This window comes from Myotis brandtii, unplaced genomic scaffold, assembly GCF_000412655.1.
Source record: "Myotis brandtii unplaced genomic scaffold, ASM41265v1 scaffold456, whole genome shotgun sequence".
Classification (NCBI taxonomy): Eukaryota; Metazoa; Chordata; class Mammalia; order Chiroptera; family Vespertilionidae; genus Myotis; species Myotis brandtii.
This window is the reverse complement of record NW_005367431.1, coordinates 87,281-113,158: the sequence shown is the minus strand read 5'-3', so window position 1 is coordinate 113,158 and position 25,878 is coordinate 87,281. Positions and strand designations below refer to the sequence as shown.

Below are 25,878 nucleotides of genomic sequence, written 5' to 3'. Positions count from 1 at the left end.
GTTCTGCTGTTCAGTCTAATTAGCATATTAGCTCTTTATTATATAGGATTTTTCTATTGTTGGATATTTTTTATTATTTCCAACCTAAATTTGCCACATATCTTATTGTTTTCTTTGGTTACATTCTTAAAAAGATTACTGAATTAGGGCTTTAAGGCTCTAGATATATTTTGTCAAACTGTTATTCCAGAAAGTGGTGGATGAGAGTGTCTGTATCAGTGAGTTCTGTCTCTTACCTACTACTTACAGCAGAAGAATTCATAAAACAGACATTGTGGTGCACAAAAACTGCATTTGTAATTTGTCACATGATACACAGAGAAAATGAAAAACTATGCAACGGTTTGGTCAGGATATAGTGGTTCTCATGTTGTGCAGTATTTTTCTAATTGTGGCCAGTTATTAAGTTTGGGGGTTTTGTTTTGTTTTGTTTAAAGCTTTAGCAAACTTTTGTTGTGGTCAACTTGTTTCAGGCATTGCAAACCTAGGAATACAAAAACTGTGATCAAATCCTTGCTCTCGTGTGCATTATCTACAAATTAAGTATTATCTTCACCCTGGCTGGCATGGCTCAGTGGTTAGAGTGTTGGCCTGCCAACCGAAGGGTCTCTGTTTGATACCGTCAAAGGCACATACCTGGGTTGCAGGTTCCCTGCCCAGGTTGGGTTGTGTGCGAGAGGCAATCAGTTGATATGGCTCTCTCACATCAATGTTTCTCTCTCTCCTCTCTCTGTCCCCCACTCTTCCACTTTCTCTAAAAATCAATAAAAAAAATATCCTCGTGTGAGGATCAACAAAAGTAAATAAACAAATAAACAAATAAATAAGTGTCCTCCAGTGAGGATTAACCAAAAAAAAAAAAAAGTCTTTATTCTATAGGTGAGGAAAAGGGTGTATTTTAACATTATAAGAATTAGCCAAATATATTAATAATAATTTATTGATCTGTATTTTCTCTCCCTGGGTGATAACATCCTTTCTAAGACTTTGTCTCCATGACTTCCACATACCTAACTAGTATCTCAAACTTTGGCTTGGAGTCCATCAGATGTAAATTTGAGACCCATACCAGCTATGTAATTTTGGGCTCTTTAACTTCAATTAATTTTCAAAGTGGGATTGTTCTGGTCTTTGATGAGAGTGTTCCTTGCAGAGGGATACCCAGCTCCCAAAAATAGATATAAAGTACTGACAAATAAGTGCTTAATTAATGTTGGCCATTATCTCTTCTTTAGCCCTTCTTCCTACACACACACACACACACACACACACACACTCACCCCCATCACCATAAAAACAACCCAAACTCTGGTTTCTGTCCTTCTGTCTTGCATTACTTGTTTTAATGATACCTCAATTATATTTTTTCCCCTCCCACTGCTACTCTGCATTTCATCCCCTCACAACTCTCCCATTTAGACTGTTGAACTAGCTTAGGGAGATTTTAAAAATGTATATTTTGTTGCCAACCTCTTAGTATCAAGGTCACAGTCCCTGGCCTCTGACTTTGTTTTAAAAGCACCTTCTTTATCTCAGTGCTTGATTCTCTTCATTATCATGACTTTTCACCCTCTGCTTTAACTCTGAATGTTGGAGTGCACCAAGCCTGTCTCATTACTCCCTTCTCTTCTCTGGCTACCTTCTCCCTAGGTAATCTCTTCCCGTCCTGTGGTTTTGAGTACAATTTTATGCAAATAATCCCCAAATTAAGTGTTTGTATCCTTTTTAAAAAATCCAAATCTATAATTCTATCCCTCACTTTTTCTCTGGAACCTTAGATTTAGATATTCAACTGCCCACTTGACATCTTTGATTGCCAAGTTGGCATCAAACTTAACACACCCCAAATTTTAAAAATTTCCTACCCAAAGCTTCTCCTTCTACATTCTGCTCTATCTCAGTGAATAGATCACTGAGTTGCTTAAGCCAAAATCTGCAGCCTTTGGGGATATTTGTTTTTTAATTGTGGTAAAATATAGATAACATAAATGTTATCATCTTAACCATTTTGAAAGTGTACATTCTTTGACATGAAGTAAATTCATATTGTTGTGCAATCAATACTGCTATTTATTTCCAGAACTCTTTTCATATTGCAAAACTGATAGTCTATACATTAAACAATAATTCCTCATTTCCCCTCACCCAACCCCTGATAACCACTATTCTGCTTTCTGTCTCCATGATTTAGACTTCCCTAGAAACCTCTTTAAGTGGAATCATACAGTATTTGTCTTTCTGTGACTGTCTTTTTGACGTAGTATAATGTCCTCAGGGTGTAGCATGTGTCAGAATCTCCTTTCTTAATATTTCATGTATGTATATACCATATTTTACTAGTACTTATTCATTCATTCATTGCTTTCACTTGGGTTGCTTCTACCTTTTGGCTGTTGTGAATAATGCTGCTATGAATATAGTTGTACAAATATTTCTTCCAAACCCTGCTTTCAATTCCTTTGGGGATTTACCCAGAAGTAGAGTTGCTGGATCATATATGGTGATCCTATTTTGAAAAATTTTTTTATTTTTAAGGAATCACCATACTGTTCTTCAGTGTTTTATAATTGTCACTTAGGTAAAAGTGGTTGTTGGTGGTGTTCAGTTCTTTTATGTCTTTTCTCATTTAATTTTTTAATTCCCCAAAGAGGGTTGTTAAAATATCCAATCAGACCATATCTCTTCCTATTTAAAATTCTTCAATGATGCCCTAGCCAGTGGTCGGCAAACTGTGGCTTGCGAGCCACATGTGGCTCTTTGGCCCCTTGAGTGTGGCTCTTCAACAAAATACCACATGCGGGCGCACACGTACAGTGCGATTGAAACTTCGTGGCCCATGCGCAGAAGTCGGTATTTTGTGGAAGAGCCACACTCAAGGGGCCAAAGAGCCGCATGTGGCTTGCGAGCTACAGTTTGCCGACCACTGCCCTAGCCAGTTTTGCTCAGTGGATAGAGGGTCGGCCTGTGGCCCTGGTCAGAGCTTGTGCAAGAGGCAAGTAAATGGTGTGTTTCTCTCACATTGATGTTTCTCTCTGTCTTTCCCTCTCTCTTCCACTCTCCCTAAAAATCAATGGAAAAGTATCCTCTGGTAAGGATTAACAACAGCAACAAAAAATCTTGAGTGATTTTTTTATTCTACTTAAAATCCAGAATGCCTCCTGTGAAAACAAACTGTCTAACCCTATTCCTCTTCAGCTACAACCTGTAGCAGGTAGTAACTTATATCTAGCTAAAACATTGTTTTGTCTTTTTTATGTGTTTATTTTATTATTTTTTAAATATATTTTTATTGATTTCAGAGAAGAAGGGAGAGGGAGAGAGAGATAGGAACATTAATCATGTGAATCATTGATTGGCTGCCTCCTGCATGCCCCCAAAAAGGGATTGAGCTCGGGCATGTGCCCTTAACTGGAATCAAACCCGGGACCCTTCAGTCCACAGGTTGACACTGTCCACTGAGCCAAACCAGCTAGGGCTATGTGTTTATTTTTATAGTTATCTTCTACGTATGGCAAGGGATGTAAGATTTCTATTTACAGTTGTCTTATAAAGTTTCCCTTTTATGAAAAACTTTTTAAAGTAAAAAGAAAAGTAATAAAATTTTAACTTTTAACTAAACAAATAGCAGGTTGTAAACACATGGAATAAAAATTGTGGCAATATTGCCCTAACCTGTTTGGCTCAGTGGATAGAGCGTCAGCCTGTGGACTGAAGGGTCCCAGGTTCCATTCTGGTCAAGGGCATGTACCTTGGCTGCAGGCATATCCCCAGTAGGGGGTGTGCAGGAGGCAGCTCATCGATGTTTCTCTCTCATCGATGTTTCTAACTCTCTATCCCTCTCCCTTCCTCTCTGTAAAAAATCAATAAAATATACTTTTAAAAAAATGTGGCAATATTATAGCAATAACTGACACTTGGAAAACATTGATTTAGAGCAGTGGCGGTATTATTTTAGTTTGGTAATAGTCTGTGAATCAAAGAAATAGAAATTAGCAAAAGCCCCTGCTTCAACTAGTGCCTTCCAGAAGCCTTCTGCAAACCTTTAGCATTGCCAGGTTTAGCCTAGTTCCTTCACAGAGGCAACCCTGGATCTACCCAGCCTGCAGTATTGCTTTATTTTGAACATAGGACTTGGCTTTACATACCTTTATTTCTTGAAGTTTTTGAAGCTTCCTTGTAGAGATCTGAGGACTTGATTTAAAGAGGGAAAAGGGAAGTTCCTACTACATACTTTTGTTATCCTATACTAGAGGCCTGATGCACGAAATTCGTGCAAGAGTAGGCCTTCCTTCCCCCAGCTGCTGGCACCGGTTTCCCTCCGGCACCCAGGACCCAGGCTTCCCTCACAGCCCAGCTTTCGTCTGGAAGGTCATCCAGAAGGATGTCTGGCCTAATTAGCATATTATGCTTTTATTATTATCCTATATAATAATAGAGGAATATGCAAATTATCCAGAATGCTGTCACATCACAACCATTCAGCAGGGTGGGTGGGGCTGTGGGGCCATGGGGCGGGACTCCGGGTCTGGCGCAATTTTGTCCGGCCCAGGCAAACTCCCCCGCGACCCTGCGGCCAAATCCCAATGTGGACCTGGGGTTTACTAAACTTTACTGGAGCTGCTGCCCACACCCCTACCCCCGCCCCAGGACCACACTGCCCGAAGCAGGGTGCCCTGGCAGCCTCCTGACAGGCAGGCAGCCAGAGAGAACCGAGTGGGGCAGGGCAGCAGGGAGCCAAGTTCCTGGGGGTCTGAGGAGAGCTCCTGACAGGAGCCGGGACTGCAAAGAAGGAAGAGGAAGCGGCCATGGGGAGCTCTTCCAATCCCCCTGCACAGACACCCTACCCCAGCCCCCGCACCCCCGGGAGGACGGGGAGGTTTACCGGACAGGGAGAAGACCCAGCCTCAGGGGTAGCCATAGCCCGCACCTCCAACTCCCGATCTCTTCCCCTGCCATCCCCGCCAGGGGCACTCACAACAATAGCACACCGTCGGTGCCCCTGGAGCACCCGGGGCCCGCCACTGTCGGCCAGCACGCCTCTCCTCCCTACAACTCCAGACCCAGGTGGAGGCAGGCCCGAGCAGCCCCCAGGGTCAGACCCATCCCCCGCTGACAGCAGTGGCACTGTCTCTGCAGCAAAAGTGCACCGAACCCTCTCCTGGGGGGGGGGGGGCCACGGCTAAACCCACCCTCCTAGCCTGCCTGGCCCCACCCTGGCCCAGCCCCCACCCCGCTCCAGAAGATTGGAGCCCTGCCCTGAGCACATTCAGCTGTGAAAGGGCCACATACAATTTAAAGAATGGTGCCAAGCAGGGAGGTTTGACAGTTACTCCCTCTTCGGCCTCGCTGCCCCCTAGTGCCCCACCGACCAGTGCCTCTAGGGACGACCACCGCTACCGGGCTGCTGGCCAGAGCCCGCCCCTTCGAGGCCTATGGGACTCTCTGCAAAGGTTCGATAGCTACAGTCCCAGGAAACAATCATGCCCTCCTCTCCTAATCAGCACCTGCTACCTGCAAGGGTACCCGTGAGCTTAAAAATAACAATCCCTTCCCGTTTAGACATCACTTACTTGATGAAACATTTCTAAGTGTATTAGCTCAGAACCTCCTCATGACAACTCAGTGAGGTAGGCGGAGAAGAGATTACAATTCCCATGGTATATGTGTATGTATTCAGAAATGAAGCTCAGAGAGGAAAGCCCACTGGTTCCCAAGGTGCAGCACACGCCCCACAGGGGGGGCAATTTGATTTTAAGTGGGGGCAATTCGAGAATGAGTTAACAGTGACTTTTTTGCATTTCTTATGGTTCTAGGGGGCCTCATCTACAGTGTATCCTATATAATAAAAGGCTAATATGCAAATGACCGAATGGTGGAATGACCGGTCACTATGATGCGCACTGACCACCAGGGGCAGACACTCAACGCAGGAGCTGCCCCCTGGTGGTCAGTGTGCTCCCACAGGGGGAGTGCCGCTCAGCCAGAAGCAGGGCTCACGGCTGGTAAGCACAGCGACAGTGGTGGGAGCCTCTCCCGCCTCCTTGGCAATGCTAAGGATGTCTGACTAATGGCTTAGTGGGCTTAAACCATCAGTCTGACATCCCCCCAGGGCTCCTGGACTGCGAGAGGGCGCAGGCCAGGCTGAGGGACCCCCCCCCAAGTGCACGAATTTCGTGCACTGGGCCTCTAGTACATAATAAAAGGCTAATATGCAAATTGACCGACCCACAGAATGACCATTCGCTATGACGTTCACTGACCACCAGGGGGCAGATGCTCAACACAGGAGCTGCCCCCTGGTAGTGCACTCCCACAGGGGGAGCACTGCTCTATCGGAAGCCAGGCTCATGGCCCGCTAAGCCTAAGCCATCAGTCGGACATCCCCCGAGGGCTCCCAGACTGCGAGAGGGCGCAGGCCCAGGCTGAGGGACCTTCCCCCCCTCCCCCGAGTGCATGAATCTTGTGCACCAGACCTCTAGTTGAAATATAAAACAAAAGAAAGGCAGTTCATAATCTGACTATTTTACCAGAATTACATTATTGTGGCACATATTTTCTACCAGCTGTTTTCCAAATGTTTTATCTAGGTGTAATAAAAATGTATGTACAGTTTTGTTTTCTGCTTTTTTACTTTGTCATAAGTATCTTTCCGTTTTTATCACATAGTCTCAATTCCACTTATTTGAAATGGCTGTACCATATTATATCAGGTAGGTGCTGGGGAATTGCATTTTTGGAGGCAGTTGAGGGTGGTACTTAAGAACCTGGGCAGAGGAAACAGACTGCCCATGTTTCATCACAGCTCTGTCCTCTCCTCATTGTGGAAATTAGGCTAATTACTGAATTTCTTTGTTTCCTTATTTGTGAAATAGGAATAATAAGCATCAACTTCATAAAGTTATTAGGATGCATGTAAAACTCTGAGTACAGTGCCAGGCATACAGCAAAGCTCAATGTAAGTCAGCTACTAGTAGCTGTTGCTTAAAGACAGGGACTTTGTGGTCAGAGACTGGGTTTAAGTACAGACCTTGGGTTCAGGGTGCTCTTTATATATTCTAGATATCAATCCCTTATCAGTTATATGACTTGCAAATATTTTCTCCCATTCTTGGATTACCTTTTTACTCTGTTGCTAGAATGTTGTCCCCATACACCAAGGTTGGGGGTTCGATCTCTAGTCAGGGCACATACAAGAAGCCACCAATGAATGCATAAATAAGTGGAACAACAACTCGATGGATGTTTCTCAAAAAAAAAAAAATTGCCAAATCATGTCATGAAGCTTAAGAGTTTTATAGTTTTAACTCTTTTTCATAATTTTTTTCCTTATTGATTGATTTGAGAGAAAGAAAGAGGGAGAGAGAAAGAAATAAAGAAACATTGATATTTGTTGCTCTACTTATTTATGCATTCATTGGTTGCTTCCTGTATGTGCCCTGACTGGAGATTAAACCTGCAACCTTGGCATATCAGGACAACACTCTAACCAGTTGAGCCTGGCTATGACTATAGTTTTAACTTTACATTTAGTTTTTTTTATCTGTTTTGAGGTTTATTTTTTGTTTGTTTGTTTGTTTTGGGGGGTGGTTTTTTGTATATAGTGTAAAGTAAGGGTCCAACTTCATTATTTTTACATGAGGCTATCCAGTTTTCCTATCACCCTTTGTTGAAAAGACTGTTCTTTCCCTATTGAATGGTCTTGGCATCCTTGTTGAAAAATCATTTAACTATATACCTGAGGGTTTATTTCTTACTCTCTGATCTATTCCATTGGTCTAGATGTCTGTCTTTATGCTAGTGCAACACTGTTTTGACTATTCTTTGTAGTAAGTTTTGAAATCAGGAAATATAAGTTTTCTAACTTTATTCTTCTTTTTCAAGATTATTTTGTGTATTTGGGGTTCCTTGAGATTCTGTATGAATTTTAATATGTATTTTCTATTTCTACAAAAATGTCATTGAGATTTTGATAGACATATCAAATGTATAGATTGCTTTGTGCGTTATTGACATCTTAATCCATGAACACAGATGTGGTTTTTTTTTCATTTATTTGTATTGTCTTTTGATTTCTTTCAGCAGTGTTTTATAGTTTTCAGAGTACCAGTCTTTTTGCCTCCTTAGTTTATTCCTAAATATGTTATTCTTTTAAAAAATATATATATTTTATTGATTTTTTACAGAGAGGAAGGGAGAGGGATAGAGAGTTAGAAACATCAATGAGAGAGAAACATCGATCAGCTGCCTCCTGCACACCCCCTACTGGGGATGTGCCCGCAACCAAGGTACATGCCCTTGGCTGGAATCGAACCTGGGGCCTTTCAGTCCGCAGACCAACGCTCCATCCACTGAGCCAAACCAGTTAGGGCTATGTTATTCTTTTTGATGTTACTGTAAATGGAATTGTTTTCTTAATTTTGTTTTTGGATTGCTCATTGTTAATGTCTAGAAATGCAACTGATTTGGGAGTGTTGATTTTTGTATTCTGCAACTTTGTTGAATTCACTTATTAGTTCTAACAGGGTTTTTTTGGTGTGGGGTCTTTAGGATTTTTTGCTTATGAGATCATGTCTACAAACAGGTAATTTTCTTTAGTAGAGCTAGATTTTTTAACTCTGATTTTATTTATATGTTCCAGGAATTTTTCTTTCTCTTTTAACCTTTCAGGATCTAAATGGTATTTGCCAGAATCCTAAAGTGGTTCTATGGATATCTCATTTCTGTGGATCTTTGGTTAAGTTGTTTTTGCATTGCTTAATACACCTGGTGCAATTAGTTATTGCTTTGCTTCTAAGGCTTCTTTGAGATATTTCAGTTTTCTAAAACAGTTACCTAGCATCTGCTAGATACGAAGCTCTATATGACCTGCTTAGTGATTATCCTACTCTCCATCGCTCTTCACTTATTAGAGGAATGGTCTATGAACAGTGGCAGTAATAATCATCATAACGTAAGTTAAAATACCGGGGCCACCCAGAACTGGAATCAGAAAGGAACAGTCTAGTGGGCTCTCATCTCTGCTTCTTCACATGACTGCTTCATTGTCCCACTTTCTGCAGTCTGGTGGAAGGAATGCTTAATGTAAAACCTCTAAGGCAGAAGATGCTAGGCATGTTGGGGAACCAGGAAATGGCCCAGGATAAAGAAAGGATGTTACCTGTTCCAAATAATGGCTGGCACATAATAGGCATGCCCTAGCTACCTTTGAATAGTCTCCATGATCTCTGCTATCTGTATAGCTCCTCCGGTTCCATTGCTCAGTGAAACCTGCCCTCCGTTTGGAGAGTAATGGGGACTGACTCCTACTGCTGCTTGTAGGTAGTAATGAAGGGAGCGGGGGCAGGAGTAAGAATATCTTCTAGTCCTGAGCCCCCCAACTCTTTATCCCCCAACTCTTTTTAAAAAGGTGAAAGATTTGTGGGATCTGAAGAGAAATCAGATTATCCCCCCAAACTCGTTTTATCAAGTATGCATGTATTGAATGTATACCCTTGTCCAAAAATCTAGTATGCATCGGTTTAGTTCTACATACCGATTTGGTACCACGGCAATTTTTGTTCCAGTGTCTGAAAACTGTAAGTGATTTTTGTTGGGCATAATTGGGACAAGAGGAAACTGTTTTTCAAATGGAAATGGGATATGAAGTGGTTGGCAAAATTCGAATAGAGGTTTTTGTAATGAAGCACTGAAAATTTTTCCATGAACCTGTGGTCAGGGCTTTGCTGGCCTCTTTTACTTGTCATATGCCATCATGAGTCTTTCTGAATCAGTGCTATATTTTGAGGAAGCATGTGCCTCGGGTATCAGGCTGTCCACTGATTATAGTGAATTTTAGCTATGTTTGATCCAGAATATAATTTTATTCTTTTGATGTGGCCACTATAATTACTTTCTGCTGAATTATATATGGAAGAACAGAAATAGGAATGTCATCCCTTGGCTGCAATGCTGGCTCTGTCCTGTTGTCCAGAGAACTTCTGGTGGCCATCTGAGAGAGAGATTGCCAGTCCTGGGTCCATTTTGCTTGAGCACCGAGTCATCCGGTACAGTCTGAATTCCTTTAAGACTCTTCACAATCTGTCCAATTTTCCAGCATCATCTCTCACAGTCCCTTCCCATACACTGTATTCCAACCTGATTCATTAAAAGAGCATCTGCTGCCCTGGCTGGTGTGGCTCAGTTGGTTGAGCATCGTCCCATGCACCAAGAAGGTCATTGGTTCGATTCCCGGTTGGGGTACATGCCTGGGTTGTGGACTTGATCCCCGATGATGTTTCTCTTTCACATCGATGTTTCTCTCTCCCCTTCTCCCTTCTTTCTCTAAAATCAATAAAGAAAAAAAAAAGCATATTAAAGAGCATCTGTTATGTGCCTAGCTCTGTTCTGGTCACTGCAAGTACAATAGTGAATGAAACAGGTAAAGTCCCTGTTTTCATGTACCTACCTACCTTCTGACATGGTCACAGACAATAAATTGCTAAACCAAATACAAAATATTACTAATATGTCAAGTAGTGATAGGTTTTATGGAGAAAAATTAATTTGGTTATGAGAGCTAGGGAGTACTAGAATGGGGGCAGGTGGGATAGGTGACTTGACATTTAGATAGGGCGGTAAGGGCAGGCCTTTCTCATAAAGCATCATTTGAGTGGATATTTGAAGAAAGTGAAAAAGCAAGCTACTCATAAGTGGAGAGAGAGCTTTTCAGTAAGGACAATAGCCAGCTGTTGGCATGTTTGGGGAATAGTAAAGAGGCCGGTGTAGCTGGAGTGAAGTGAATGAGAAGAGAGGAAGTTAGAGGAAGCCCAGGGCTGTCTAGAACAGTGGTGGCGAACCTTTTGAGCTCGGCGTGTCAGCATTTTGAAAAACCCTAACTTAACTCTGGTGCCGTGTCACATATAGAAATTTTTCGATATTTGCAACCATAGTAAAACAAAGATTTATATTTTTGATATTTATTTTATATATTTAAATGCCATTTAACAAAGAAAAATCAACCAAAAAAATGAGTTCGCGTGTCACCTCTGACACACGTGTCATAGGTTCACCATCACTGGTCTAGAAGAATATGAAGACTTCACCTTTCACTTGGAGTAAGATGAATGTCATTAGAGGTTTTGACTAGAGGGATGGATGACATGTTCTAACTTAGCTTTTAAGAGAATTATTTTGGCTGTTAGGTGTAAACTAAATGGTCAGAAAGCAAGAGTGGGAGCAATTAATGGCCATTGTTAATAACCCAGGTGAGATGATGGTGGCTTAGACTAGAATGAAGGTGGGGGTGGTGAGAAGGGAATTGAAGTGTGGCTCAATTTTGAAGGTAGAGCTGACAGAACTTGTTGAGTAATTGGTTATGAGTTAGGAAAGAGAACAGTTAAAGATGACTAACTGGAAGATTTAAGAGAGGAAGGAATGCAGAAGTAAGAATGGGAGTGGGGTTTAGTTTGAGTTGCTATATATGAATATGGGAAAGAAAGCTGGGAGTAGGTTTGGGCGGAGGCAAGGCATGTGAGTTGGGGTGCCTATCAGATATACACATGGATGTGTAGAGTAGGCAGTTGGATGTATAGTTCAGAGTTAAAGGTGAGGCTCAGGCAAGAGATACACATTTAGAGAGAATATAGTCAATAGTGTAACAACTTTGTAGGATGACAGAAGGTAACTGGACTTATTGTGGGTTTCACTTTGTAATGTACATAAATATTGAATCACCACATTGTATATCTGAAACTAATATAATATAAGTCAATTATATTTCATTTGTAAAAAAAGAGACATGAATTTGGGATACATATAGATGGTATGTAAATTCATATATGAGATCACCTGGATAGTAAATATAGGGGAGAGAAGGGGTTTGAGGACTTGAGCCCCAGAGTGCTCCAACTTTTATAGATATTATGGAGATGAGTATGTACCAGCAAAGAAGACTGAAAAGGAAGAGCCAGGGAAGTTGGTGGAAAAATAAGAGAATGTGGTAGAAGTGAAATGAGGAATGTGTTGTAAGGAAATGTTCTGTGTTGAATGCAACTGATCAAGTAAATGAGGCCCAAGAATTGACCATGATTTGGCTATGGGAAGGTCATGGGTAACTTTGACAAGAGCTGTTTCAGTAAAATGGCAGGGTAACAACCTGGTTAAAATTGTTCAGAGGGTTTTTGTTTGTTTGTTTATTGTTGGGAATGAGCCAGTAAAGAGGAAAAATTGATGCAAAAGAGAGGAGACAATCCCTGGACCGATGTTGAGTAGGAGAGAAGGGATGGGATCCAGTGCATAGTTAATAATCCACACAGGATACTTTGTTACTTTCGAAAGATCTTGCAAGCATTTGCCTCATTCTATCTTCCCTTTGGCTGGAAGGCCCTTGCTCCCCTTCCTCTGTCAACACTACCACCACCATGCCACCTGCCAAAACTAGTTCTTCAAGAGCACAATACATACATATCCTTCATGAAGCCATCCTCAAATTCGTCGGGCATGATTGATTTCTCTCCCTTGCGTGTCCATGGCATGTTTTTTGTACTTTTCTTACATCACTTCTATGGACTGCCTACTATCTTAATTAGTCTTTCTCCTTAATTAGATAATTTGTTCCTTGAAGGCTTCTGGTTCCTAATTTCTGACCACATTCAACTATTATAAAAGACTAATCAATAGATATTTCTGGCTCATAGAAGGTACTCAGTAAATATTTTATGAATAAATGTACTATATGATTAAAAGGAGTTATTATTTCCCTTGTTTGATGAAGTTGGCTTAGGTTTGGAGAAATGGTGCCAGGCTCCACTCAATGAGTGTGTTTACTTTGCATCTACTATTAGTGCAAATAGTACTCTCTATTTGTCTGAATTCTATTAAAAAATTTTGTGTTCTCATCACCTAAGCAACACTGTATGTAACCATGGGTCTTTAAAGAACTTAATAGATAGTAAAATTCAGTAAATATTTGTGAGTTGATTAATAAAACTTCTTCTGGTCTTACCTTTTCTAATATATGATAAACTGGTGCCTTAGAGGCAACTTCTAGCCAGGAATCACCGTCTATCCCAGCGATTTTCAGCCTTTTTCATCTCATGGCACACATAAACAAATTACTAAAATTCTGCAGCACACCAGGAAATATAGTGTTTTTTTGTTTTGTTTTGTTTTTTGCCAGTCTGACAAAAAGTGTAGGTATAATTTTGATCATTCACACTGGACGGCTATTGTTGTGTTGGCTGTTGTCATTTTTTTATTTGAAAATCTAAGGGAAAAGAGGTCAGTGCCCCTGGCTAAATAGTCAGGTATTGCATGTTTTAAAAATTCTTGCAGCACACCGGTTAGAAAAGCACTATTCTTATTTCCCAAAACTTTACCCAGAGTATCAATTTGAGAATCAAATTATCTCTTCAGAGTCAATCATTTCTCAAGAATAACTCTTAAGAATAAATAATAATAATAAAGTGCTTGTTTGTTTGATTTCTGGCCAAATCAGTGCCTTTTAGTTGGGAAGTACTAAGTTAGTTATTGCCTATAATCTAGACAGGGCTCAAAAGAACATCCACATTGGGACCTCCAGCCTGAGTCAAATACAGCTTCTACCACTTGGGCAAGTCATTTTATCTCAGTCAATATCTCTGAAGTTATAAGTCTTGCCTAAAAATATAGGGAAAATTATGCCCACTTAATAGATTTGCTGTGAAGGTTAAAGAATGTGTGGAAATTGCCTAGCTCAGCATCTAGAAAAGTAAGTATTCAGTAGATGTTAGCTGCTGTTACTCCCCTCTCACAGCTATTCCCATTTCAGCTTTTGCTTTGCTTTTTCTCTTACACTGGGCTGCTGCTATACTGTTCCAGAACTGTAGAGAAAATGGGTGGGCTAGCTGCTGTGGCATGGGATAAGTGATTTTCCTAGAGAGCAGTTTTGAGCAGTGGCTTCTTTCCCATGTCCCTCCTGGCCTGTTTGCCAAGGGCTTACACCCCTGGGTAATTTCTTTACCCTTTATCTTCTCCATTTCCCCCATGAATGCAGTTGAGGAACCAAAAGTTAGTTTCACTTTTGGTGGCTGTCCATCTTCTTCTGCCCTAACTCCCAACTTTCCTTTTGAGCTACAACTTGTGAAGTGATAGTTCTTCTCTAGCTCAAGATAAGACACACAATGAAAATGATGCCATCTGCTGGAGTACTAGATTTTCTTTGCTTGGGTTGCAAAAGACGGTTTGCATCAAGATTGAGGTCTGTTATACCTCCTTGCTAAGTAGAGTACATGTCCTAGCATGCCGGGGTTCTCAAATGATTTGTTTTTCTCTTTGTTCCTTTCGAGCCTGCATCTTTGAAAGAGACCAAAGTGTAAATAATGCCAAACTCTGGGTAAGAAAGTACCACATTCTCATCACTATAGTATGGGTGAACTCATTGTACATCTCTACTTTGCAATTTTCCATTTCTAAAATGGGACTAATAATTCCTGAACTTTGATCTTACCAGATTGTTATTGTAAGATAAGGGATGCAGCCCAACCTGTGTTGCTCAGTGGTAGAGCATTGACCCATGCACCGAGAGGTCGCCAGTTCATTCCTGGGCAGGGCATATGCCCAGGTTGTGGGCTCAATCCCCCATGAGTATGCAGGAAGCAGCCCATCTATGTTTCTCTTTCATTGATGCTTCTATCTCTCTACCTCTCCCTTCCTCTTTCTGAAATCAATAAAAATATATTATAAAAAAAAAAAGTAAAGGATGTAGTTGGTTGGAGCATTGTCCTGTACACCAGAAAGGTCGAGAGTTCTGTCCCCGGTCAGGCGCATCCAATGGATGTATCTCTCATACATCGATGTCTCTCTCTCTCCCCCCTCTCACTCTCTCCCCCCGCTCCTTCCCTCCCTTCCTCTCTTCCTCTCTTTCTAGAATCAATGGAAACATATCATCAGGTGGTGATTTTTTTTTAAAAAAGGCCTGGCTGGTGTGGCTCAGTGGTTGAGCATTGACCTTTGAACCAGGAAGTCACAGTTCAATTCCTGGTCAGGGCACATGCCCAGGTTGCGGGCTCGATCCCCAGTGTGGGGCATGCAGGAGGCAGCCAATCAATGATTCTCTCTCATCATTGATGTTTCTGTCTCTCTCTCTCCCTTCTTCTCTGAAATCAATAAAAATATTTTTTTTTTTAAAAAGATAAGGGATGCAGAGAGCTTGATAAACTAGTGCTACTTGGATGTAAGGAAGTATTATTACTCTCCGTCCTCATTTATTTTTCCAGGTTGGGCCAAGCTTTGGGGGAATGGGCACCAGACTCTGCATTTGCTCATTTACTTCCCCAGGCCCCTGCCTTACCTAAGGGGCAGAGCCTGTGAGACTCCTAAGCCCATATAGTCTGTGATGGGCTTCCATGATCTTGGCACCCAGGAAGGTGCAGTACCATAAGCCAAACCTTTGATTTGCCAACTCTCAGCTCCTCCCAGTCATGGTTCCTATAGCTTGGTAATGTGGGCCTAGGAAGCTTCCCCTCTCTCTACTCTATTGGAGACTCCAAAATTTTTTTTTGTTTAATCTCCTCTCAAAACTTTGGCTTATCTGCCATAGATACATAGCCAAACTGTCAGAACATTCTGGGAGTTCTCTGAAATGAGAGGGTAATACAATACTTCTAGCTACCCCTGAGTGTCTACCATGTATCAGGTACTATAGTTAGAATTTGTCTTGTGTAATACTCATAGCATCCTTTGAAGTAGATATTTATTACTTGCAATTTACTAGAAGGAAAACTAAGGTTCAAAAAAATCTCCTATTTCAAGTCACATAGTAGTAAGTGATCATCATGCCAGGAGGCCTCTAGCACTATATAGGAAGAGGGACTGTATGCTACAGAGGAAAATTCAGATTTCCAATCCCGTGATCTACATGCAGATCCCAACCCTGCCTGTGGGATCTGGGGCAAGTGGCTTTCAGCTTCTCCAGCCACAGATACTATCTCATTAAATCTTAACCACAGCCATGTGACCTTTCTCTTGCCTTTTTTTTTTTTTCTATTCTTATCTGTTTACATTTGAGGAAACTTGGTAAAGGTGAAATAATGTGCCCAAGGTTACAGAATAGTAAGTGGCAAAGCCAGAGCTCAAGTCTCTAACACCTGGTTTGGTGTCTTTTCTCTCTCTGTCTCTGTCTCTGTCTGTCTGTCTGTCTCTCTCTCTCTCTCATTTCTCACTGCCAGCTCCTAAGACCTGGTGCATCACTCAGGCAAACTCACAGCTTTCAGGATGCTGGTTGAAAGCCTATAGGAGCAGGAGCTTCGTGTTCTACTCTGTTTCTTTCTCTTCCCATAATCTCTCCTTCTTAGAAACCTTACTAAGGCAATATAAACATTTACAATTCAAGAAGGTTGATGCAAAGCTGAAAAACTGCCCAGCGCACCCCACAAAAGCCTAGGAACCTGCCTCCCATATTTTATGAGTTTGTGCTGTTACTCTGGCAGCAAAGTGTAGTGGGTAGTTTCGAGGAAGTTCTTCCTTAATTTTTTATCAATAAAATCTTATAAGATTGTTATGAAGGTTAGAGATGATAAATATTCAAGGGCAGCAGGTAGAGCCTTACTAATTGATGGCAGTTATTTACCCTGGCAGCAGGAACTAATAGAAACCAGACTGGGAGTCAGGAGTCCTAAATCTATTACTCTCTTAGCCTGTGACCTTGGGCATGTGAGGCACTCTCTAGGTAGACTAGGTGGTCTCTAAGGACTCCTTTCAGCTTCAATATCTGCTTTTACAAATGAAAGTAATAAATGCTTGTTTTAAAAAAAATCAAATTGGACAATTATCTGAAGTAAAAAGTGAAAGACCCCAATACATTCCCAAGGTAATACTTGTTACTACTTTGTGTGCCTTCCACTGTTTTCTGTGTATTTTAAATATATACAGGCACATGTAAATATACATATACACATTGTATGGTATGTATGTTAAACACACTGGAATCTAGAATACATACTGTAGCAGGACTTGATCCTTTTACTTGCTTTGGGCATTTTTTCTTGTTAATACTTGAAGATATAATTTATTTTTAATTAATATTTTGTATATCAAGTGGTCCTCTAGTGATCACATGTCATGATTTTTAAAGGCAAATATACATACACAATGTTGAATTTTTAAATTTTCTTTTTAGGAAAAGAAGAAAAAGAAACATAGAGACAGGAAGTCATCTGACTCTGACAGCTCAGACTCTGAGAGTGATACAGGCAAGAGGGCAAGGCACACATCAAAGGACAGCAAGGCGGCAAAGAAGAAGAAGAAGAAGAAGAAGCACAAGAAGAAGCACAAGGAGTGAGAGTGCAGAGTGAGGGGGTGGCTGAGAGAAGAGGGACCCAGGAGCCTTGTGCCTTGCAGCCCTGGCTCCTAGAAAGACTCAGTAGTGAGAATATGGCCTCCCACCCCATGACTCTCCCACTGGGAGACGGCTTCCTCTCATGCTGCAGGGAGCCAGATGTCAAAAGCATCTGCCTGAATGAGTTGTTGTTTCCTTGTCACTCCTGGTCCATTTGCAAGTGACCCCTGCAGCTCACCCATCCATTCACCCAACTTCCTTCATTCAGCAGGAGGTCCTTTTACCCTCTCCAGCTGTCACTGCCAGAGCCTGATTCCTATGGGAGTCCAGGCTAGAGCCAGTTACTGCTGTGGAAGGGAGTCTGGCTGTAGTTGAAGTGTGACTGGCCCCTCCCTGTTGGTTCACCCTGGGCTGATTGGTGGGTGATTTCTGCTGTATCCAACACAGGGGCATGGAGGGAGCCTGGCAGTCTGAGGGAGAACATAAGAAGTGGTGCTCACTCTTTCCATCCCCCTAACACGATTCTGCTATGCTAGAAGTGACAGCCAGTGTTCCGCAGCCAGAAACCATTGTAGTGACTGAGCTTGTGTGTGACATTCTGCCAGACCACCAAACCAGACAGCTCGAGCTAAGATCATTGCTTTACTTTGTGTTTAATACTAGGAGTCAATGGATTCCACTTCAGGTTCCTCCTTAAATGCCTGGCACTAAATGGAAGTGTGTTTGGTTTTAAACTTACTGAAAGTTCTTATTGCTATTATACCTCTTCCCAGGTAACTTACAGACGGAGAAGTCACTGGGTCTACAAGTTGACAGAAAAACATTTAATATGTAACTTTAGACTGTGGAGAAAGGTCTGCTGAGGTTCAGAGCCAGATGTACTAGCAGGTCACAGCCTTCTTATCACTAATAAGCCCTCCCTTTTGTAATCAGATGACCTCTTCCCTCTGAGCTGATTGGAGAACCAGTGAGAATTTACAGCTGGGAGTAATGGTCTGGGCATTGGTGGGAGCTCAGCAGTCATCTTGGCCAGTGGGCATTTTTTCCCACCAAAATGGCACAAGCCTGGATCCATTGTCCTGAGCCTACATTCTGGAAAAAGAGAGACCACAGCATTGCAGAGAAGGACAACTGTCCAGACCCAAGGGCATTCAGTGCAGGTGGCCCAAGGTGATAGATAGTCCAGTAGCCAAGCTTGGGGAAGCCCTGCCACTGGTTAGTCCAGGTTGGACTAGCTCATTTGGCCATGGGGAGGAAGTAAAGGCAAGGTGTAGGTACAGCTGTTCTATTGTATGTGTAAGGTGGTCAGCTACCCCCCCCCCAGAGACTGTCCATTTCAGTGTCATCCAGTGCTTCTTCCTGAGTGACCTTCAGGCAGGCGTTTCTGCCCACTTTCAGACACAGGGAAACAGACTCATGGAGTCATGTCACCAAAGGCAAGAAGGCAACTGGGTGGCCTTGGCTCTGCTTTATTGACCTCAGAGCACTCTTTGGATGCAGTTAAGACAGACAAACACAATGGGAACTGGAACTGTATCCAGGATGGTGCACCTGACCCCAGAAGAATTTCCCCCCCAAGGTGGATTTATACAAAACGCCAGAGGAAAAGACGAGGCAATCTGGTGCTGAGTCCAGGGGTAGCCAGTTGGCAGCGGAGCAGTCAGTGAAGCAGTGGGCTGGTCATGCCTCCTTCTCGTAAGTGCGCGTACACACTACATTGTTGTGGGTGAGTGTCTGGAAGGAAAGAGAGTCCGATTGGGGCAGGGGTGAGGGAACAAACATTAGAAGCACTCCATTTATTGACGGCCTACTATATGCCCAGCACTTGACATACATATTTTTTCTAATACTTACACCAGGTCTCTAAGTTACACATGTGATCTCTCTTTTAGAGATTTGGGAAAATGAGTTTTGAGAGGAAGTTGGTCAAGATCTAGAGTGTTTCTCTTTCCCTTGCATCATTCTTCTCCCTTCATCCTTAATGCCTAAGATGGCGCCTAGCATGTTGTGTCTACACAATAGGTGAATGCAAATATTCAGAGACTCTTAGGGAAGGGCTGTGCTAGGCCAACCTCCTTTCCTTCCCTAACTTGGGTAATCCCAGGACCAGAGTCCTAAACCACCACCATCCAGCCTGGCATAAAGCCAGGCCCATGGTCTCACCATAGCTGATTGCCCAGGGAGTATTTGGTCCTGCATATTACATCTCTGCCAGAGGTAGGCACCTCATTCTTAACTCTGCAAGGAGCCTGCTCTGTGTGAGTGCAGGAATGCACTGCCCCGCGAAGATCTGCCATGAAGTGCAGAGTGAAATCTGAGGCCCCATGGGATTAGGACATAGAGACCAAGGCTGGCTGCTGTCTCTGTCCCCAGGCCTGAGGCTGTTCATTCAAGTCTACATTCTCCACTGAGACCCCCAGATTTGTCCCTGAACAGACAGATCTGCCAGCCTGACTGTCACTTCCTGCCCAATTCGTATTCAGGTACTTGCAGTAGGCCAGGCGTGAAAAGCACTGAGAGGAGGTGGGGCTGGAATAAGGTGTGCCCCACAGGTCACCAGCCTGTTATTGCCCAAAGGCTTTACATGTGGCATCTCAGTCCTAGGGAGGAGAGGGACCACTGTGATGGAAGGTGGGAGCCTTTCGTAGGGACTTGGGGTCAGATCTGGCCCTGCTTTCTATCTCTGGGGCGAGGTAAGGCAGCAACACAGGAAACTAAGGCTGTGGAGCATCTGCTGTCTCCCTCCCATGTCAGTGACGCTTTGTGCTCTGCGTCCACGGTCTTATTCAGACTTCCCAGCAGCCCTCCAGGGTTGGTGTTGCTATTGTTGCAGTTGGACTTGAAGGTGACTTGTCCAAAGCCATAACAGCCTGTAAGTTGAGATTTGAACCTAGGCCTGAGATGTGAGTCCAAAGCACTACACAGAAAATTCCCACCCACTATCACCCCAGCATGTTCTCCACCCTCCATCGTCCCAGCTTCCAGTACTGCCAGGGGGAGACCTTGACTTTTTACAACATGCTTGGCTGAAGGGGCAGCAGTAGTAACCAACTGGGAAAGGCTCCAGAGTTGTCCATCTTACCAGGATGAGTTTGCCATCCACGAGCTCCCGCACAAGTTTTGTTTCTTGCCCGTCCCATTTCTGCACATGGACAAGTTTGCCTCCATCCAGCGTCACGGTGGACTGTGGAAACAGGGTAGAGGCCTGAGCTGTATGTAATCTGAGTGATGGAGGGACAGCATGGGGTCTGGTCCCTGGGCCACGGAGGACTTAACCTCTGGCCCAGCTAATGATGGTGCTAGGCCCAGAGCCCAGGCAGCCCACCTCCAGTCAGCCCTGCAGGATATCCAGCTCACCTCCAGCCTCTGCTCCAGTACTGCCTGGCTGGGAAGGGGCCTTTAGTGCTGGACAAGTAGAGAGGCAGGCAGTGTGGCGGAGCCAGACAGCCTGGCTCTGAAAAGCCATCAGTGTTCTGACGGGCATTTATCCTGTATTCTAGGTGATGCCACAGCCCCAGTGTCCCTAAGACAGGGTCATGAACCAACCCATATCCCTGGGAGAGACTGGCAAGGAGAGTCCTCAGACTCCAGCCTAGTGATCACATATAACATCTAAAAGACCCTTGGGGTTGGGGGGTATTAGAAAATTAGGCCCCTGCTTTGTATTCCCACCCCTCTTCTTGGTCCACATCATGTGACCCCTTCAGCTGACAAGTGGGCAGCAACTGCCAGGGCCTGGGACTGGGTGCCCTTGTAGTGTCCCACAGCCCTGGCCAAATGCCCACTTAGTCTTCCGGGTACTACCAGCCTGCATCAGCTGGTTCTCACTTGGCAGCTCTCCCATTCTCTCCTCTAGGAATTTGGGGAGGTCTAGGCCAGGCTAAGGGACCCTGACTGAGCAGAGTTCAGTAGAAGAATCTGAGAAGGTTGTGTACATATGTTGGGGGATGGGGGTGTTGGTGATACATCCTCATTCCTAGTTTTCTTAGTTTTTGCCCACTCAGCAAATTATTTTTAGCCAGGCATCCCAGGGAACTACTGTTGTCTTTAGTTGGGGTTTTTGCCCCTCAAGGTGGGCTAGTTCAAGGAAGTACAGGCATGTGGTAGGGGCAGCCACTTCCCAGATAGGCGCATCTTTGGGCACTATCCCAATTCTGCTGTCAGCATCCCCTGCAATTCTGGGCTGAGCTCCATCTTCCTCCACAGGGAAGAGACCAGATCCTTCCCGGGGCAGCTGTGAGGAAGGGAAACGGCTGAGGCTGAATGTGAGTCTGTGGAGGCCAAAGGCCCTTAGTCCTCTCTCCCATGCCTAGCCCAGGGGAGGCCTGAGGCAAGCTGCCAAGAAAGAGCCACTGCAGCCCTAGCTGGTTTGGCTCAGTGGATAGAGCGTCAGCCTGCAGACTGAAAGGTTCCGGGTTCGATTCCGGTCAAGGGCACATGCCTCAGTTGTGGGCTTGACCCCCAATAGGGGGCGTGCAGGAGGCAGCCAATCAATGATTCTCATTGATGTTTCTATCGCTCCCTTTCCCTTCCTCTCTGAAATCAATAATATATAAAAAGAAAAGAAAGAGCCACTGCAGGGTGACAGCCCTGAGGATGTGGACTAAGGCTTGGTCAGAAGACATTACAAACACATCCAGGACAATGCCCTGTCCGGATCATAGCTTGTCCTGCCTGTGGACTGGCAGCATGGGAAATACTTCTTCAGGGTCACTGGCCAAGCCCTGGAGGTGGGAGTTGGGGAAGAGGAAGCATCTGAGTAGGTCTCACCCCTTGTCCCCAGCTTCCTCCCTTGCTGCTGGAGGCCAGGATGACCTGTTAACTCAGTGGAGGCCCTGATTTCTGGGCATCATTCCTAAAGCACTTGAGGTAACAGCCATGGCCACACCACTCCCCCATCTTGGAAGAGGAAAGGAACCCAGAGTGACTGCATGTCATTCACAAGGTCACCCAGCTGGAGCGGGAGTAGACACTGAGGTCAGAACTGGCTCTGCTGCCCACTCCCAGAGGCAGCTGGTGGATGCTTCCCAAAAATGGAGGAAAACGAGAACAGGACTAATGCACTTAGCACTGGAACATTCCGGCACTGTAGAGGCTTTAAGGCTGTTTATTTCAGTCCCCCACTGCAATAATAGCCTCCAAGACTACCAGCTCACTCCCCTCCAGGGTCTCAGCGTCGTGCACTCCCCATGCCCCCTCCTTGACTCACCTTGACCTTCCTGTCATCTGCCGTTGTCTCGTCAAACTCCACCCCTAGCTTGAAGCTGATCTCTGTGTTCTTGAAGGTGCTTTGTGTTTTTAGGATGATCGTGTCCCCATTTATTTCGATGATTGTGGTAGGCTTGGTCATACTGGCCACCTGCCTGGTAGCAAAACCCACACCTGAGAGCAGAGGGAAGGTTATGAGTATAAGCCGGAGGAGAGTACAAGGAACTCAAAATGAACAACTCAGGCTGGATGTGGGAAAGAGGGAAGAAGAGGATGAGAACCTTCCAAGACTTTGTATGGTCTTTTTAAAAAATTATTCAGTCTTATGTGGTGAAGAGACACTGTTGATCTCATTAGACAGATCAGAACTTAAGGCATTATGCAGCAAGTTGGTGGCAAAGCTGAGATTAGAGTAAGTTATTAAGTGCTTTCTGTGTGGTAAGAACTGCGTTTGTGTTCTCATTCAATCCTGCAGTCTTCCTGAAGGGTTGATTTATTATCTCCAATTCACAGATGCAAACACAGAGAAGCCCAGGGTCACACATCTGAACTGTGACTGCAGAGCTCACGTACCTGCTCAGCTATAGTGCCTCTCGGGCTGGAGCACGGGGCTCCCTGCTGGGCACCTGAGCAGCTTTCAAGCCACAGGCTAGGGAAGAAATGTGGACTTTTCCTTCCAAGGCCATGGGATAAGAGTGTTCCACCTTTGGGAGTTTCTACCTTGAGACGCACCGGTGCCTTTGTCCCCTGTATACGGCAACAAGACATTTTCAAAGTCTCTTATCCCAGATCAAGGAAGTAGGCGAAGGGTTTGTCTGTCTCATTGTACAGATTTAGGAGAAGCCTAAAGTGGTAGTGCAGTCAGGACTTGGATCCAGGTCTCCTGGCTCCTGGTCTAAGGCCCAATGGAGACCCCCTCCTGACCTAAGCATAGCTTCCCTGGGTCTGGGCAAAGCCCAAAGTGTCCTGCAAGAGAGTGCGGAACAAAGAGCCCGTAGGCGAAGTCTAAGGTGTGATCCTGTGATCTGTCCTTTAGAGTCCCCAAACGTGCCTGACTACATAGAGCTTGTTGGCAGCTAGGAACTTATCCCATGCCCTCCCTGGGTTATTGTCCTATAAATGCTCATAACAGCCCTGAACGGTGGGTTTTATTATTTATTTGACTTGACCCAGATTTGATCTAGGCTCCAAAACTGTTTGCTATTCCTGGGCCATTCTGCCTCCTGCGATGTGTGTCTGTGATCACTGGTACTACCTTTGCCCCCTGAGAACCCTTGGTCTAAAACAATGGGCACGGGCTACCTCTGTAGCTACCTGCAGCTGGCCCACCCAGCCTGGTCGGTGAGGGACTTTGGCCTCACCCCCTGCTGTCAGAGTGAGTCAGGAGAGCTGGGCCTTATCACTGCACAGGGAGGGAGTTCTGTTTGCCTTAGACCTACCTGGAGGAGCGGAGTGTTTGAGGAAGGAATCCTCTGGAGAGGGAAGGAAGAACTAAACCAGGAGGAACTGAGAATGAAACTGGGCTGACAATTCGGGGGACTTGGGAAGAGGTGGGCTCTACTTATAAATGAAGCTGAAGCTATTTACTGAGAGCTGAGGAGGGGCTTTTCTCCCCCATGGGTCTCAGCCTTTCTACCAGTGTAACAAGAAAAGCCGACGGGGTGGGCTCTCAGTCCCCGAGCCCAAGCTGGGGCAAAATAAGGGAGCAATGGTGGGAAGGATGTTGCCACCCCTTTCAGGGACCAGGTCTTCAGTTGGAAGCTGCTGTGGGAGGCTTGGGAGGAGGAACAAACCCTGGGCATTCCAACTTCCCCAACAGCTCAGGAGTCAGTGGGCATAGTGCCCGACATAGGTAGGTCTCAAGAGCCAATTGTGGTCCCTATTTCAGGAAAAGGTTAGGAACAGAGGTGAGAGGTGCCTGGAGTGGATCTTTTCCCCTTTGGGTATCTTCCGAAATCCAGCCCGCCTTCCCTGGGAGGAAGGCATGGAACGTAGCTTGACCATGATCAACATTCCAGTTTTCCCTGTCCCAGCCTGGAGATAGATCTAGGATAACCTCATAGCTGGGGATTTCAGGAAGGGCTGAGGTCAATCATTAGATAAGCATTTCCAGCCAGTCCCGCGCCCACAGGGCCCGTATGGGAACTGATTGGGGTTGCAGATCTATAAATCTAGGTTTTTTGCTCTGCTGTGGAATTTTTATGACAAGTTCCTACTTTCTCTGAGTCTCAGTTTCCCTATCTGTTGAACTAAGCAAGGTATGAGAATCTCCAAGGACCTCACCTATAAGATTCTTTGAATTTTTACCCTTCTGCACCCAACACCGCACCTGCCTAGAGCAAAGACCACTCCTCTCATCACCCCTCCTCCCCCATGGTTAGCAGGTCTTGGCCTTGCTGCACCCTGGAAGTCCAATGGCTTTCTCCCCTGGACCCCTCCCCACTGAGTGGCTAGGCCTTGGGTTGTCACTGATGCGGGGGCCTCTTGCCCCATCTCACCACTAGGCTCAGACCCCGATTAAATTAGCCTGGTTACACACCCCTGCTGGCAAGGTCAGAGTCTGGCTGGTGAGAAAGGGCATCCTCCTAGCCCAACATGGTGAAGCAGGGGTTGTTGCTAACTGTGGGTTCCTAGCTCACCTCCCCATATCCCATTGCTGGGGTTACCCACTCTTCCATCTCCCTCCTCCCCGGAATCCCCTGCTTCTGTAGGCCATAGTACACTCCCTGCCGGCACCATTCCCTTCCTGTGTTCACCGTTTCCAATTCCTAAACCGCCCGTGCTCCTGTTCTTTTCTTCCCCTAGCTAGCCTCCCACCTTTTTAGCCAAACCCTCCAGAACATATACCCCTCTTCCCGAAAAGCACCTCTCAACCCCCACATCACCAGCATATCTGCTTCCTTGAGCCTCCCCACGTGGGAATCTGCCAGGTTCAGACCACGAAAGCCCCCTCCGCACAGGCCCTAGTCCAGGTTGCCACCTTTTCCGGGTCCCCTTACCCCCCAACCTTGACCAGGAGGGATGCAGCAGGCTTGCAGGGTACCAGCGAGGGCGGGAGCACTGCGCCGGCTGGGCACGCGGCCAAACCCTCCCCAGCCCAGCATCCCGAGCCCGGCTCACCGATGGACTTCATGTAGTCATCGAAGTTCTTGCTGTCCACCAGCTTCCAGGTGCCTGCGAAGGCGTCCGCCATGGTGAGGCTGGGCTAGGCTGTTAACGAAGAAACGACAAAGCAGGCGTGGAAGGACTCCGGGACCCCGGCTCGCAGCCCGCGCTGCCGCTTTAAATAACCCCCGTGTCACGTGATGAGGCGTGGCCCGCCCCCACCCCCATCCCGCTCCCGAAATAGGAAGCCCGGGCTGGCGCTCGCCCTCCAG

The 25,878-nt window shown here is 45.0% G+C and overlaps 2 protein-coding genes across 7 annotated transcripts in view; one reads left to right on the top strand and one right to left on the bottom strand.

The window, feature by feature from the left end:
- The window catches only part of ZCCHC17 (zinc finger, CCHC domain containing 17), a 57,129-nt gene extending 39,097 nt beyond the window's left edge, over nt 1–18,032 (top strand). For 5 of the 6 annotated variants that reach the window (XM_005875062.2, XM_005875060.2, XM_014546769.1 and 2 more), the window contains one exon: nt 17,135–18,032. In XM_005875062.2, coding sequence (XP_005875124.1) covers nt 17,135–17,296 — 162 coding nt within the window. In that variant the 3' untranslated portion in view covers nt 17,297–18,032. The remainder of the gene's footprint in view (nt 1–17,134) is intronic. The other variant, XM_005875059.2, reaches the window with a different exon arrangement.
- Nucleotides 18,033–18,714: 682 nt separating this feature from the next.
- On the bottom strand, nt 18,715–25,832 carry FABP3 (fatty acid binding protein 3, muscle and heart). The gene is made up of 4 exons (XM_005875065.2): nt 25,622–25,832; nt 22,503–22,675; nt 20,376–20,477; nt 18,715–19,027 (listed from the first exon to the last, which is right to left on the bottom strand). Exons 1-4 carry the CDS (start codon nt 25,692–25,694, stop codon nt 18,974–18,976), a joined length of 402 nt encoding a protein of 133 aa, XP_005875127.1. The 5' UTR covers nt 25,695–25,832; the 3' UTR covers nt 18,715–18,973.
- Nucleotides 25,833–25,878: the final 46 nt, after the last annotated feature.